This window comes from Pantherophis guttatus, chromosome 4 (assembly GCF_059756535.1).
Source record: "Pantherophis guttatus breed Tessera chromosome 4, ASM5975653v1, whole genome shotgun sequence".
Classification (NCBI taxonomy): Eukaryota; Metazoa; Chordata; class Lepidosauria; order Squamata; family Colubridae; genus Pantherophis; species Pantherophis guttatus.
In genome coordinates, this window is record NC_142066.1 from 20,931,410 (window position 1) to 20,947,618 (window position 16,209).

Sequence of the window (16,209 nt, forward strand, 5' to 3'; positions counted from 1 at the left end):
GAAAGTTTGCAGATGTGGGAAAGGGAGGGTGAGGATGAGGGGGGAAAAAACAATTGTTGTGCCTCTCATTCAAGGGTTGCAAAACTATCTATTCAAAATGACTTATGACCATTGAACCTCCGGTTCTACCCAGGTATTCAAGTGTTTCAAAGCTCTTATCTACTCAAACAGACTTATGACCATGAAACATGCTATTCTACACAGTCATCATACTTGATTGATTCTCTTAAAAGGAGACCATTATGCAAATTGGATACTAGCATGTATTGGACTTCTGAGGGAATTTATTTGAATTTCCTAGAATTATTTTTTGTGCCAGAGATTTCTTTGATCTTTGCTATTGAGAAGAAGACATATGGCCAGCTTTTTAATTTACCCCATGTTTCGTACGTGACGACTACAAGTGATGTGCATCGGGGAATTCCCTCTGTCCGATTGCTTCAGAAAAAAAAAAATACAAATGAGAGTTTGTTTAAACAAACTCTCATTTGTATTTAACTGCACTTCTTCTTACACATTGTATTACATATGAATTAAGATGACCAGTAAAGACAAATTTACAATTCACATTTAATCGATATATTTAGTCAGAGCTCACCATAACATACTACAATATGTCAATAAATCAATAAAGTCAATAAATATGTCAATACATTAATTGGTCCTGTAGTTTATAACTTTATAGACCCCACTTATAATTGCCTACCAGAAGGGGAAAAACACCCCTTCAAAGCTATCCAAATCTCCAGGAGACGGGGCAACACAGAACATCACTGTCTCTATACATTGTTCTCTGGCTTAAATGTTGAAGTGGGGAAGTTCCCAAACATGTACATATAAAGAATATCAGGCAAACATAAAGATTTATTAAAGCTTTCTCTTCATGAGCTGGTGCTTATCATTAAGCTCAGGTCTCATCACAATGATAAAACACTTGGGAAAAAAGATGCACACCAATAAGCCAGCACTGGAGGAGACCATGGAGAAGATCTCCACAGCCAATGTATATTTTCCCCTTGTGCTTAGATAGGTTGGAATAAAACACAACCAAACACTGCAGAAGACCAGCATGCTGAAGGTGATGAATTTGGCTTCATTGAAACTGTCAGGTAAATTCCTAGCTAGAAAAGCAGCAGAGAAGCTAAGCAGAGCAAGAAAACCCATAAAGCCCAAAACACAGTAGAACATGACCGAGTCTTCATGGCACTCCAGGATAAGTTCTTCAGGTATTGAATGTGCATCAAAATCTGGATATGGTGGGGATGTTATCAGCCACACAGCACAAACACATATTTGAATAAGGGAGCAGGATAGAAGAATGAAACTGACCATCCTTCCCCCAACCCATTTCCTCAATCTGGAACCAGGTTTGGTGGCCATGAATGCTAGAACCACAACAAAGGTTTTGGCCAAGACACAAGAAACCGCCACAGAAAAGATGAGCCCAAAAGCTGGTTGTCGAAAGAGACACACAATCGTATTGGGCCTCCCAACAAATAGAAAGACACAAAGGAAAGAGAGGAGAAGAGAAACTAGGAGTGTATAAGTGAGATTCCGGTTGTTGGCTTTGACGATGGGAGTGTCTTTATGTTTCATGAAGATTGTTATTACCAAAGCTGTCATTAAAGAAAAGCAAAGAGAAAGAACAGTCAGACTGATCCCCAAGGGTTCTTCATAGGACAAAAAGGTGATCCGCTTTGGAATGCACATATTTTTCCTGGGATTTGGGTATTGATCTTCTGGACATGGAGAACAGTCATCTATGTCTGAAAAAGAATACAGTGGAATTGATACAGTTGATTGCAGACAGTGTGGTACCCCAATGTCTTAGTCCCATTATATTTCGAAATTTCCTACCCTTCTCCTTTGATATTTTCCCCTCTGGACATAGACGACAATCATAGCAACAAGAGAACTTTCCTTCTTTCTTGGCCTTGCTGTGTCCTGTCTCACAAGGATTGTTACACAAAGATAAAGGTAATGCCTATCAACAAATGAAGAAGAATATTTTAAGATACAGAGAGGAAAGGAAGTGCTTTGAGTGTTTCTGTGGTATCAACAGATTGAAAATGAGTAGCGGGATGACATAACTTTAGATGTAATTGCTCTGAAATTATAATTAATTAAATCTCTACAATAATTGTATTGATAGCCTTCGTTAACCAATTGTCACTCTTCAAAGACAATTTCTCTGCTAGTTAGGTAAAGATATTGGTTTTTTCAACTTCTGAATTTTGATGTCAGCAAACTAAAGAGATTTAGGGTGCTGGCTAGCAGCTTTTACTTCAGAACCATGAAAACCATTGCCCATAATTAACAGGGAGCCAGTAAAGTATATTTCCTAATATTCAATAGCAATTGCTAGAAAAGTTAAAAAAGTATCTTACTGATATCTTTCCTTTCCCAGGAAATTTGTACCTAGGTTAGTTAGGGATGACACTGTGACACTTTCATCAATAAAGATATTTAAATGAAGGCAAACAAATCTGGATTCAAAAAGCTAACCTGGTTAAAGCCTACTGGCCATGTGATGGAATCTACAGAAATAGTGAAGAACTTCTCTGCTAGAGCTGTGGGATCTATCACTCCAACTTTGACCCTAAGAAAGGATTGGTTTGGGAATGTGATCCAGTTGATAATATCAAATCCACCAATGAATTCTCCATTTGTATCAAAGGAGATCTTTTCACCAACACTGTTGTTGAATCTGACACTTCTCAGAAAAGAATGAACCTGAAACGCAGAGGCAATCAGAGAGGAACAAACTGAGGGAGGGAGAAATAATTCATATATTCAAAACATACATATGAATGTTTCTTTAAACAAAGACAATATAAACACATTTTTTATTTTTGTTGTAGGCCAGTATCAAATAAATAATATAGCAATCATTCTAAAATAGCGGTAGAGATTACATATCAGATTCCTGAAACAAAATTAATATAGAATTGTAAAATAAACAACTATGAAAAAAATAAAATTAAGCTCTGTAGTTTAATTGTAAAAGATACTTAAGCCAGATCACTACTAACAAATATGTAATAAATCCTAGGATATATAAAACTACAATATAATTGCACTCATTTCACACACTAGCAAGGTTGTACTCAAAATCCTACAAGCCTTCAGCAGTATGTGAACCGAGAAGGAAGAAGTACACATGATTTTTTGGAAAGGCAGAGGAAGTAGCGATAATTTTTCCTGCATTTGCTGGATTATGAGAAAGCAAAGTACTGTACTTCTGCTTCATTGATTTTGCTAAAGACTTTGATTATATGGATCACAACAATCTATGGCAAGTTCTTGAAGAGTTGGGAGTACCAGACCACCATAACTGTCACCTGAAAAGGTTAATGTCAGCTCTGCCTGATTGAGCTTTGCACCTCACAGGCTCCCTGCCGTCAAAGGCTGGAAGAGATGGGGAGGATGAAAGAGCAATGAAGCTGTGTTTGTAGGTGTTGGGAAATTGGGAGGGGGAAATGACAGGTGATAAAGACCAGAGTAGCCAAATCTTGTTTGTACCAGCATCCCAAGGACAAGCACTCTGAGAAATATGTGAGTTATCTGCAAACATTTCAGCATTCTCAAAACATCTTGGTGAGCTGTGGTTGGCTGGAAATGGACTGGTCATAGAGGTGGGGGAAGAATGAGATGTGGGTTATGTGGGTTTTTATAACTTACAAGCACGGGAAATTCAGAGCTGGCTTCACATTACTGCAAACAATGCCTTTAGTAAAAGAACCCTTTGCTTTAACCAAATGGAGTCAAGGGTCTTTCTTTCCTAACGAATCAGATTGGGATAGGTCTGGCACCTGCATGCCAGCCAAGAAGCAACACTTAGAACCAGACATGGAATAAATTGATTGCTTCTAAATAGGGTAATAAGTACAACAAGGCTATATATTATCACCTTGCTTATTTAAATGATATGCAAAGTACATCTTGTGAAATGCCGAGCTGGATGAATCACAAGCCAGAACTAGGATTGGTGGTAGAAATATCAACAAGCTCAGATATGCAGATGATACCACACTAATGGCAGAAAGTGGAAAGGAATTAAAGAGCCTCTTGATGAGGTAAAAGAGTAGAGTGCAAAACGTGGCTTGAAATGCAATATTAAAAAGCTGAGAATATGGCATCTGGTCCCATCACTTCATAGCAAGTAGAAGTGGAAGAAATGAAAACAGTAACAGATTTTATTTTCATGGGCTCCAAGATCACTGCAGATCCCCCTTTTTAAAAAGAAATAATCTTCTTCAATTTTTTTTTTCAATTTTTAAATTATTTGTTCAAATTTTAATCTTTTTTCAACTCTTAAATATCATTTTTAATTTAATTTTTTAAAAATTTTTACAACTTTTTCTATTTCTTTTTTCAACAAAACATTTGAAAAAAAATATAGTTTACTTACTTTAATTCTAAGAGGGAAAACCACAGAAAAAAGAGACAGACACTTAAGACAGGAAAGATAGTAATGAATTTTTCAAGAGAACAAATGGTCAAGAACTCTTATAAACTATTAGCAATGGGGAATGTATTTAAATTTTTAGAAATGTTTAATTTTTTAGCAAACAAGCAAAGAAAAAAAGTGATGGAAATGGACACTGACAGTATAATTACTTGCCATGTTTGCCATATGTTTCAGGTTATGCCCACATAGCTCAGATACTTTGGCACACTTTGGACTCATTGGACACCACCCTGAGGTTGTGAAAGATTGAAGGCAAAAGGAGAAGTGGATAACAAAGGATGAGATGGTTAGGTAGTGTCATCAGCACAATGAACATTAATATGGGCAAATTGTAGAAGATACTGGAGGATAGGAGGGCCTGGGGTTCTATGGTTCATGGGGTTGCAAAGATTCAGAGAGGAGTTAGTGACATACCAACAACAATAACGGAGATAGCATAGCAACCCTTATGTACAGGTGTTGATTGTTTAATGACTGCTTGTTCAGCAACCATCTGAAATTATAAGAAATTGTAAGTGCAGAACAAGTGATACTTAGGATTTCCTTACTGTGCTTGTATGATCACAATCCAGGAAGTCAGGAATGGGCCTTTATTTCTGACTGTCATGGCATTCCACAGTTACTTGATTGTGATTTCTTGTCTATCTTGCTAGCTTTCCACAAGCAAAATCAATGGGGAAGCTAGAAGGAAATTGGATATTGTCCTCACATGAATTCCATGCTTTAAAAACTATGCAATCCTCACTTAACAATGGTAACTGGGGTCTGGCAAAATTATTGTTGCTAAACCGCATGGTCAAGTGATGTCACAACTTATACCTGCATCACTTAGCAATGGAAACTCAGGTCCCAATGACCATCATTAAGTAAACGCTGCCAGTAAAATTTACAATATAATCAAAGATAGACTTATTTTTATGAAGTAAAATCTAAAATTAATGACCTACCCCGAAAATACGACCTAGCATGTTTTTTCATGCTGCTCACAATATAAGCCCTACCCCTCCAAAATAAGCCCTAGTTCAGATAATCAGCAGCGGTAGTGGGGCGGTGGGGGTAGCCAGTATAGGAGGTGGCAAGGATGCACATGGGGAAGACGATGTCCAGAAGCAGGTTCAGACTTTATGGCGCCAGGGAGAAAGGAATGTAATACGTTCCACCATCTGTCTTTCCTTGCAGAGTGTGTGGCAAAGCTGGAGGACCCCATTTGTCAGTTGGAACTGCGAAGGCATGGCTGTACCATGGCATCACGTCACCCCACCATTTGCTGGCTGTGAGAGGCGGTACAGTCAGCACGGCTCAACTGGCAGCAGGGGGGTGGTCTGGAGCTCATAGATCTGGGACGTCTCGGGTAGCCGAGAGTAGCACTACCAGTGGGGCTAAGAGCCCCCATGAGGTCAGCAGCAGCATAGGCCACTTTTTGGAGGCCAGCGGTTGAGAAGTGCCCTGGTAGCAACACGGCCACTAAGCATTGGGACCGAGAGAATGGGGCTGGTTGGCTTTCCATCCCCTGTATGTGAAAAAAATAACAAACCTGAAAATAAGCCCAAATTCTTATTTCGGGGCCTAAAAGAAAATAAGACCAGGGCCTATTTTTCAGGGAAACACGGTATATTCTACCTAGGAAATAAAGTCTTAGTAGAAGAGGTTAGGCAATGGGAATTGAGGACCAAAGGGCAATGACTGCTGGGTGAGATCATCTGTAGCTTTGGGGTGAAGTGTCAACTGTATGCCGATGACACGCAGTTGTACATTTCAACCCCAGGCCACCCCAATGATGCCCTTGACGTGATGTCCCGCTGCCTGGAGGCCGTGCGGATCTGGATGGGGAGGAACAGGCTCAGACTCAACCGCTCCAAGATTGAGTGGCTGTGGCTCCCGATGGCCAGATATAGCCAGCTAGAACCATCGCTGGCTATTGGGGATGAGATCTTACCCCCCTCAGAGAGGGCTTGCACCTTGGGCGTCTTCCTGGACTCACGGCTGTCTTTGGAAGATCATATGACGGCCGTGGCCAGGGGGGCTTTCTATCAGGTTCGCCTGATCTCCCAGTTGCGTCCCTTTCTGGATTGGGATGCCCTGCGCACAGTCACTCACGCCCTCGTCACTTCCCAGCTGGACTATTGTAATGCTCTGTACATGGGCTCCCCTTGAGGAGCACCTGGAGGCTCCAGTTGGTCCAGAATGCAGCCGCGCGAGTAGTAATGAGGGTGACTCGTCTCTCCCATGTAACACCCTTCTTGCGCGAGCTGCACTGGCTCCCAGTGGTCTTCCCAGTGTTGGTTAACACCTTTAAAGCTCTCCATGGCTTAGGACCTGCCACCAATTGCCTCCCACTGACCAATACGCTCCCAAAGAGAGGGCCTCCTCAGTGTGCCGTCGGCCAAACAATGTAGGCTGGCGACCCCCAGTGGGAGAACCTTCTCTGTGGGGGCCCCGGCCCTATGAAACGAACTGCCCCTGGGCATACGAAGGGTCCCCGACCTCCGCGCCTTCCGTCGTGCTCTAAAGACCCTATTATTCCAGCAAGCTTGTCTGATGGGATAAAGGATTTTAAATTGGGTTTTGATAGGGGTTTTAAAATGAATTTAGTTGGGTTTTTAAGTTCGGCCAATGATTGAATTATTTTAATTAAGTTTTTAAAATTTTGTTGTATATTGGCTCATGTCTGTTCAACGCCCTGAGTCCTTCGGGAGAAGGGCGGTATATAAATATAATAAACTAACTAACTAACTAACTAACTAATGACATTTCTTTTATTGGATGCATTAAATTAGAGCCAGAGTCAACATCAGCAGGGGCTGCTGGAATTTAAAATCCTGCATTAAGCGGATGCTGAATTTGATGACTGAAATGTCCATCATTTGAAATCTATGATTGTTTCATCCAATGGGAGTACACTGTGCCGAGGTGGTGCAGTGGTTAGAGTGCAGTACTGCAGGCTACTTCAGCTATTTCAGCTGACTGCTAGCTGGAGTTCAGCAGTTCAAATCTCACCAGCTCAAGGTTGACTCAGCCTTCCCTCCTTCCAAGGTGGGTAAAATGAGAACCCAGATTGTTGGGAGCAATGATGTAAACTGCTTAGAGAGGGCTTTAAAAGCACTTTGAAGCAGTATATAAGTCTAAGTGCTATTGCTATTGCTAAATGTCTCACATTAATATCTCACATAGGCTCAAATTAACATCCCACCATGGTCCTTTTATTTAGTGCCTGAGATATTAAAAACACTTTTACTCCTTTCCCTTCTTCTCATAGAGCCGTGTTCCTAGAAGCATATAAGGCTGCTCTCATTCCATCCATTTGCTCTAAAACTATGCATGTGTTGTTATGAATAACTGGGTGTAGAAATGCAGGTGACTCTCAAATGGTCTATGAACAGGTCAGAACCAATGCCTCATAAAATGGGAACATTACAGCTGGCTGAATCTTCTTTGAATAAGAATGACACAATATATCTGAATTGGTTCGGGAATAACGAGAGGCACAACCAAGCAAGTGACAACAGCTCTTTAATTTACAGTGAGACTTCAGCAAAAACTCAGAGGCTGCAGCCCTCCTTATATACAATCCTGGAGGGACTGTCAGCCAATCAGAAACATAGGCAGGTTTGAAACTCCCGCTTAAAAGTATCAATACATAACACCCCTCCCTTCCCAGAAGGCACTAACATTCAAAAATTTACATAAGTACACACAAAATCTCGCAGGTGCCCAGGCCGAGTTCTCGTCCTAGTTGACCTGCGCAGTTCAGTGTTTGGTGGGGCATCGAGCTGGTCAGAGGGACTTTCTGTCTCTCCCGGCTCCGCCAATGAAACCTCCTGGATTTTGTCCGGGGCATGGTTATCCCTGGTTGGGAGTGGCGACTTGCTGGGGCAGCGCTGGAACCAGGGCTTGTCAGCTAAGTATTCTCGCGAACCCAGGCTTGAGTTAGCTGTTTTGGGAAAGTTGTTATAGTTAGGCTCGGAGATGTCTAAATTGATGTTTGCTTCGCCGACTACCCTTTTTCTCAGCTGGTCTATGTGGCGCTTCCAGAGTCTGTCTACCCCTACGTCTACTGTATAAGATTTCGGGCCCGTTATGCCCACTATGGTTCCTGCAACCCATAGAGGTCCGCTGGCATAGTTGCGAGCGAACACCGGGGACCCAACCTGAAACTGTCTTAGGCCGGAGGTCTCTCCCTTGAAGTTTTCGTGCGAATAGTTGGGATGAAGCCTATCTAACACACACGGAAGCTTCCTGCCCATGAGGAGCTCTGCTGGGCTTCTCCCTGTGGCTGTGCATGGTGTGGCATGCTGGACAGCTAAGAATTGGTCTATCCTGGCCTGCCAGTCCCCGTTATCTAGTCTGGATAGGGCCTCTTTGGCCGTTCTTACAAAACGTTCGGCCAATCCGTTAGAAGCCGGGTGGAACGGGGCCGATAGGGCATGGCGGATGCCCAGTCCGGCCAAGTAACCCTCGAACAGGGTTGCTGTGAATTGAGGGCCGTTGTCAGATACTAGAGTATCTGGTAGGCCATGTGTGGCAAATAGCTTGCGAAGGGCTTTAATGACTGCCTCGGTTGTAGTAGAGGGCATTAGAATTATTTCGAGCCATTTCGAAAAGGCATCAACTACAATTAAAAATGTTTGCCCATGGAAGGGGCCAGCGAAATCAATATGGATCCTCCCCCATGGCCCTTTTGGTTTCTCCCACTCTCGGATGGGCGCTACCGGGGGATCGGGGCGAGACTCCTGGCAGGGTCTGCACTTCCCCACCCACTCAGAGATAACGTGGTCCATGTTGGGCCACCATACATAACTGCGGGCTAAGCTTTTCATTCTGACAATGCCCGGATGCCCTTCGTGCAGCAATTCTAAGACCCTTGTTCGTAGTTTCGTTGGCACTACCACCCTGTCACCCCACAACAAACAACCACCTTGCGTAAACAGTTCATTTCGTTTGTTTACAAAACCTTGGTAGTCCCCCCCGTCCACCTTGACCGGCCACCCTTTCAGCACCCACCCCATCACAGTGCGAATGATCGGGTCCCTGGCTGAGGCTTTTGCCACTTTGGCAGAGGAAATAGGTCCCAAAGTTAATGTGTCCAGTAGAAGGACAGAGGCCTCTGGTGTTGGATTGGTCAGTAAGTCAGGTAGGAGGCAGCGGCTGAGGGCATCCGCGTGACCCAGGGTCCGTCCGGGTCGATGTACAAGCTGATATGAATAGGCCGAAAGAAAAATAGCCCATCTAGTCAAACGTGGGGAAAGAGCAGCGGGGGTGGGCCTGTCGCCTGCCAAGAGTCCCAGCAAGGGCCAGTGATCAGTCACAAGTTCGAATTGCCGGCCATAAAGATATTCGTGGAACTTTTTAATCCCCGCAATTGCAGCCAGAGCCTCTCTGTCCAATTGACTATAGTTCCGCTCTGCGCTTGACAGAGTGCGAGAGTAAAACGCAATGGGCGCCTCTAGGCCGTTCGGCAGTCTATGGCCTAGGACGGCACCAACTCCTACGGGGGAGGCGTCACAAACCAATACAAGCGGTAGCGCCACGTTGTATTGGATTAGGAAACTGTCTTCCGATAGAAGTCTCTTTACAGCCTCAAATGCGGCTGCTTGTGGTTTCCCCCAGACCCATGGCACATTCTTCCCCAATAGCTTGTGTAGGGGATCTGCGATGGTAGCCTTGTCTTTCAGGAACATTGAGTCCAATGGCAGTCCAAGGAAGGCTTGGAGCTCTGCTTTGGTCTTGGGGGCAGGTGCGCTCTTAATAGCTCTCACCTTGCTTTCGGTAGGGTGGATGCCTGTGCCGTCCACCCTGTACCCCAAAAACTCAACGGAGGGGACTGCTATCATACACTTGTTTCTTTTTAATTTGAGTCCCGCTTCCCTGAATCTGAACAGGACATTTCTAACTCTGTCCCCTAGTTGTTGTTCATCCTGAGCGCTAACTAGGACGTCATCGAAATATGGCACCACCCCGGGAAGCCCTTGCAACAGGCGCTCCATGGTGCTTTGAAATAGGCCGGGTGCTACGCTCACCCCGAACTGGAGCCTGGTGCATTTAAATGCACCCCTATGGGTTACTATTGTCTGTGCCTCAGCCGTGGCATCGTCGACAGGAAGTTGTTGATAGGCCTGGGCCAGGTCTAGTTTGGCGAAAATTTTTCCTGGCCCCAGGGAGTGTAGTAGATGATGCACGATCGGCACCGGATAGGCGCTCGGCTGCAAAGCCTTGTTGATCGTGCACTTGTAGTCAGCGCAAATTCTAATTGAGCCGTCCGACTTGACTGGGGTCACTATGGGGGTTTCCCATTTTGCGTGGTCGATGGGAACCAAGATCCCTTGTTTAATTAATTTGTCCAGTTCCGCATCGATCTTTGGTTTCAATGCAAAGGGCACCCATCTCGCCTTGAGTCTTATTTGGGCTATGTTGGGGTCTAGATTAAGAGAGATAGGGGTCCCCACATACTTGCCCAACGTGTCCCCGAAAACGTCCTAGAACTCGGTCAGGAGACTGTCTGTTAACGATGACTTGAGCATCTGGTGGACGCCGGTGAAGCCCATGCCGAGGGCTCGGAACCACCCCATGCCGAGAAGGCTGGGAAGCTGCTTTGTGACGATGGTCAGTGGCAGGTCTCTTTCGTAGTCTCCGTAGGTGACTCAGAACATGCCCACGCCCTCGAGGGGGACTCGGTTTCCCTGGTAGTCTAGGATGCGCAGTCTTTGTTTGGAGAGCTGGTCCTTCCGGAATGACGGCAGGAGGGTCTTTAGGGTCGCCCATGACATTATGGAGAGAGCTGATCCGGTGTTGATCTCCATCGAGCATGGCTTGCCGTTGATTTCGACCACCGTGCTGACTTTGTCCTCGATTTCCGCGCTGGCTTGGTCTATGTGAATGCTGCGGCCATCTCGAGGTTCAAATTTGCGCCGTTTTTTCACGCCACCTTCTCTCGTTGGTTGTTTCTGGCGCGTTGATTCTGGTTGGCTGCGGCGCTCACGTGGTTGGTGTTTCCTGGGCAGAATGGCTCTACAGACTCGCGCCAAGTGCCCTTTTTTCTCGCAACGCCTGCAGATAGCCTCCCTGTATTTGCAGGACAGTCTATCATGGTGCCCTCCACAGCTGGGACAGCTTCGCCGCGGGCTGCCTTTGTCCTTTCTCTGGTGCTCCGTTCGGAAGACGTCCTCATCCGACTCGGACTCCGAGCTGGATCCGGCGTCTTCTCTGTGCACCGGGGCAGACTTGGGGTTGTCTTTGCTGGTCAGCGGGCGCTGCAGCGTTTCTGCGGCTTTTGTGGAGGCTTCATGAGCCCTAGCCTCGTCTAGGGCTCCAGCAAGCATCAAATCAGGCTTGGCAAGCAGGCGCCGTTGCAGCCTAATGTCCCGGTCACCACAGATAAGTTGCTCAAGCAACGCATCATCCAAGTCTCTATAGTCGCAATGGGTTGCGACTTTTCTCAGGCTGGCCATGTATGCGCTGACCGGTTCTCCCTCTCGCTGAACGCGCTGTCTGAGTTGGTATCGTTGCACGAACTTGGAGGGCACGGGAGCGTAGTGAGCCCGGACCGTGGCCATCAGGGTGTCCCAGGAGATGGTCTGGACCAGCGTTGGCTCGCACAGTGACTCTGCCATCTCGAACAAGTCCGGTCCACAGTGGCTTAGGAAGAGGGCCCTCTTCCGATTAGCGGAGAGCCCCTGCATGTCGCTGGCTTCGAGCGAGCATTCAAACCTCGTTAGGTACGAGACCCATTTTTCGCGGGTCGGATCAAAAGGCTTGGGCGGAACGTAGGCAGACATGTTCGGTATGCCTCCTGTAGTTCGCCTCGTCGCCTAGCTGAAGCTCGTGGTCTCACTGGTTCGCTTCTTGTGACCTCTATCCCATCCTCGTCGCCAATGAAGTGGTTCGGGAATAACGAGAGGCACAACCAAGCAAGTGACAACAGCTCTTTAATTTACAGTGAGACTTCAGCAAAAACTCAGAGGCTGCAGCCCTCCTTATATACAATCCTGGAGGGACTGTCAGCCAATCAGAAACATAGGCAGGTTTGAAACTCCCGCTTAAAAGTATCAATACATAACAATATCAGTCCTTCCTCTTCCACCCATGGATTGTATGGGAAGATCCTCATCAGGAAATACCAAAAAATATTGGCATGGTTCAGTGGTGGGTTCCACTTGCCTTCACCATTGTCGTGAATGCAGATGCCCAGAATGTCCATGATGAAATCCAGGCGGTGGGCGGAGCTCCTGCCATTGCCACTACCGGTTCACGCAAACCTGGGCGAACTGGTAGGAACCCACCACTGGCATGATTGTACTTTCAAGAATAAATGAATTGTGTCTGCAAATGCAAACATTCCAAATAAAGCATGTATAGCAACAAGAACAACAACCAATACAGCTTCAACATTCAATAATAACCTCCCTCCATTTATTCATAGACTGAATTTATGGAATAATAAGGAAGTGGCTTCGCAGGATGGAGGAGGAGCATTTCAGAGAGGTTAAAGACATTTCAGATTGGATATTGTGTCTGTGAGAAAGAGAAATAACATACCCCCCCTCCAATAATTCACCGAGTAAATTGCAGATACAGATAGTAGAGTGCTCAGATTGACAAAATTTTATCTATAGATGTAAAACAAGAAGGAATCAGCTTAGAAGAATTGCTATCTGTCATTCTTGATTTTGGGCTTGACAGGAGGTTAATTTCATGGAGAGAAACATATTTTAAGAAATTTTGTAGAATGCCATTTACAATTTGAATATCAGCCTATGAATATTTTGATTACTTAATCCATTATTAAATCTCACTTTTGGGTTTTCAGACATCAATATCCCTGGAAAATATTGTTTGCTAGAGTTTTTGGACACATGTTGCAACTACAGATATGGTAGTTTCTCACTACCCTGGTAACAGACTTACCTGCCACGATACTTGATTGTGAAAATGTTTCCTTCTTTCTTTCATCATTCTTGTTTCTCGAGATTTGGATATATAGAGAGATTGCAAAGCATGTGCCACAGCATAGACCGCATTGTAAATATTATAACTCTGGCCACTCATGCTTGTTTCAAACACAGATGTAGGAAGGGTTTCAAGCTTCTCCTGTCCAGTACATTTCTTCTCAGACTCCTCCATTTTTGAGTTTGGGAAGAAACAACTGAATGCCTGTTCCCAGAAATCTTTCTGAAAATGATCATTCTGATTGTTGCTTGGATTTAGATTGTGAAGAAATTCCTGGAAGTTTTGGATTTCCATTGTGTGAACTGCAAAGGATACAGCACCGTGCAGAGAATGGATATCCCAAGTTTTATGAACGGAAATTGAAGTATAATCTGTTTGAGCAGTGATAAGCCAAATCTTATTCTTCTTTGGTATATCCTCCACTTCTGAAATCTGGAGGACAGTTCTCAGAACTGTTAAGGACTGAATTTCACCATATAAAATTATCACATTGGCTGTGCTATTCATGAGAACATGGTATATATGTCGGACTTCATCTACGGTTTCATCAAAATCACTGTAAAAAGCTCCAGTTGGGAATTCTGCTATGAATTCAGTGCAGATGCCATGCTCAGAAAATGTGGGGAGTACCTTTTGGAGGAATATCTCTCCTTTTTCATCTGTTACTATAAGAACTCCAATCCAGATCCATCTAAAATACAGCAATAACTGCAGGAGGCCCTTACATTGGTGGGATTCATTCGGAAACATTTGTTGGAAGAAAACTGCTTGAGTCTCTTTATCTATGACTGGAGCAGAGCCATAGCTTAACTACAGAAAGATAAACATATGCAATTGAAAATTCTATTGCATGTGAGCCTCTGAAATCATATATATTCATTTCAGTTGGGTATCTTTCACCTTATATACTGAAATTATGCAATTAGTTGTGTTTATTATGAAATATCAACCAAGATGTCACTCTTGAGGTATCAGAAAATATATTTTTTTTCTGAAAGTAGTCTCATTGTGAATATTTCAAATTTGAGCCTTAGTTCAATGTCCGGAATTGGGGCACATTTTGCTGTGTCAAATATCACGACCATCTGTTCAGAATGACAATGATTCATGGTGCTATGATGATTCTATCAAGCAGATAATAATATCTAGGAATCTGAAAGATCTCTCTTTTTACAAAAAGAAGCATACCAACATTTGCGGAGATATGGCAAAATGATAATGTATATCCTCATCACATCTTACCTGAGGAACTTTGTAGATTTCCAATACAGTTGCCATGTGAAGAGACATCTCAGGTGCCCCAATGACTGCAGCCAAGGTATTTGTGATCCCACACTTGTAGTTAGGGTTGAATTTGCCCTGAGTGAAAGGTAGAAGCATTGAGGCAAAGAAAGTCTGGCTTGGACTAAAATTGCTGTTAAAAATGTGGAAGCCCAGCGTGATGTTGGGTAGGATCTGGGGATTTTCATTTATCTCTTTTACAGTAAACACTAAAGCCAGGATATGCTGGTAATTCTGAAAAACTATTCTGTAAAAGAGAATTAGAAACAGCACATTAAGAAAGGTCTGTGTCTCATTATGGCACTTACAATCCTTTCATACAACATATTTTGTGGAATGTGTGAAATAATTCTTGTTTCTATATGTGAGAATGGTTCACTATCAAACTGCTTATATGCAAAAAGAAATTGCTACATTTTTGTACCTGAAATAAAGAATGAGAAAACATGTCATGAGAAATATGCTTTTTCTTCTGTAACGGTAGTAACAGCTTCATATTCATATGGAATTAATTTGTATGGAATTAAGCGATGCATGCCAATATATTAATAGATAGATTAATAGATGTGATTTGTTATAAATGGAGATTTGATCTCCATTTCAACTATTTCAACTTTACCTAGAAACTGAAAATATAACATCAGATAAAATAAACGGAGGCATCCTATTTTAGATGTTTCTATCAGGAGTTTTTACCATCAGTGGAAAATATTTCAAGAATGATATGATTTACCAGTAAAGTTCAGAGCTTGACAATAAATTAATCATATACTTACACAAGTCCATCATGAAATGCCTGTGAAGGATGTTGAATGAACTCAATGGGGTCAGAAAATATCAGGAATGCAGAAATAATGCCAGCAATGTTAACATCTCCAAGCTGATGATAGGTGTGCCGAATAGGAAGAGGCTCCCGAAAGTCACATTGAAGGATAGGATTATTCTTGCACAGCACTTTAGGCAATACTATTAACAGTATCTCCACAAATAGTAACATCTTCAATGAGTGTCTTCTTTTTATGTAGAAATGTCTCTGTCTGCTACAAGATGTTTGAAATAGAACAGAGAGATCTGCCTCCTGGAGATGTTCTTCAGACAAAACTAGGGAGTGCAACAGACTATCAAATCAACTCACAGAGCTTTGGGGCTCCCAGCCATGGGTTGGAATAGGATGGGGACAATAATTACCATTATTCAGTGTCAGTTGCTCCTATTTTCATGGAGTCCCATAGCATTTGGAAGAGGCAAACTGGCTAATTTTATAATGATTGTGAGGCAGTCACATATGTCTCATTCACAATTTCAAGACATGTGAGGACTTGCAGAGGCAGGAACGCATGAGCCACAAGACAAAAAATAAAATCATTAGGTCCATAGAGCCTTGATAGTACAGTGGTCTACGCACCCTGTTATTAACACAGCTGCGTGCAATTTACTGCTGGTTCGAATCTCTCCAAAGCTCAAGGTTTACTCAGCCTTCCATCCTTTCTAAGGTAGGTGAAATGAGGACCCAG

The 16,209-nt window shown here is 43.5% G+C and overlaps 1 protein-coding gene across 1 annotated transcript; it reads right to left on the reverse strand.

Moving 5' to 3' along the window:
• Positions 1-693: 693 nt before the first annotated feature.
• On the reverse strand, positions 694-14,794 carry LOC132711576 (vomeronasal type-2 receptor 26-like). The gene is made up of 3 exons (XM_087891556.1): positions 14,657-14,794; positions 1,858-1,984; positions 694-1,766 (listed from the first exon to the last, which is right to left on the reverse strand). The coding sequence occupies exons 1-3, from the start codon at positions 14,792-14,794 to the stop codon at positions 868-870; spliced, it is 1,164 nt and encodes a 387-aa protein (XP_087747682.1). The 3' UTR covers positions 694-867.
• Positions 14,795-16,209: the final 1,415 nt, after the last annotated feature.

Bases quoted from the DNA above. Each gene is read 5' to 3' on its own strand.
- LOC132711576 (XM_087891556.1), bottom strand. From the start codon at position 14,794: ATGCTTCTACCTTTCACTCAGGGCAAATTCAACCCTAACTACAAGTGT. The intron at 1,985-14,656 runs GTAAGATGTGAT...ATTTGTTGATAG, and splicing joins AAATCTACAAAGTTCCTCAG to GCATTACCTTTATCTTTGTG. The intron at 1,767-1,857 runs GTAGGAAATTTC...ATTCTTTTTCAG, and splicing joins GAAAATATCAAAGGAGAAGG to ACATAGATGACTGTTCTCCA.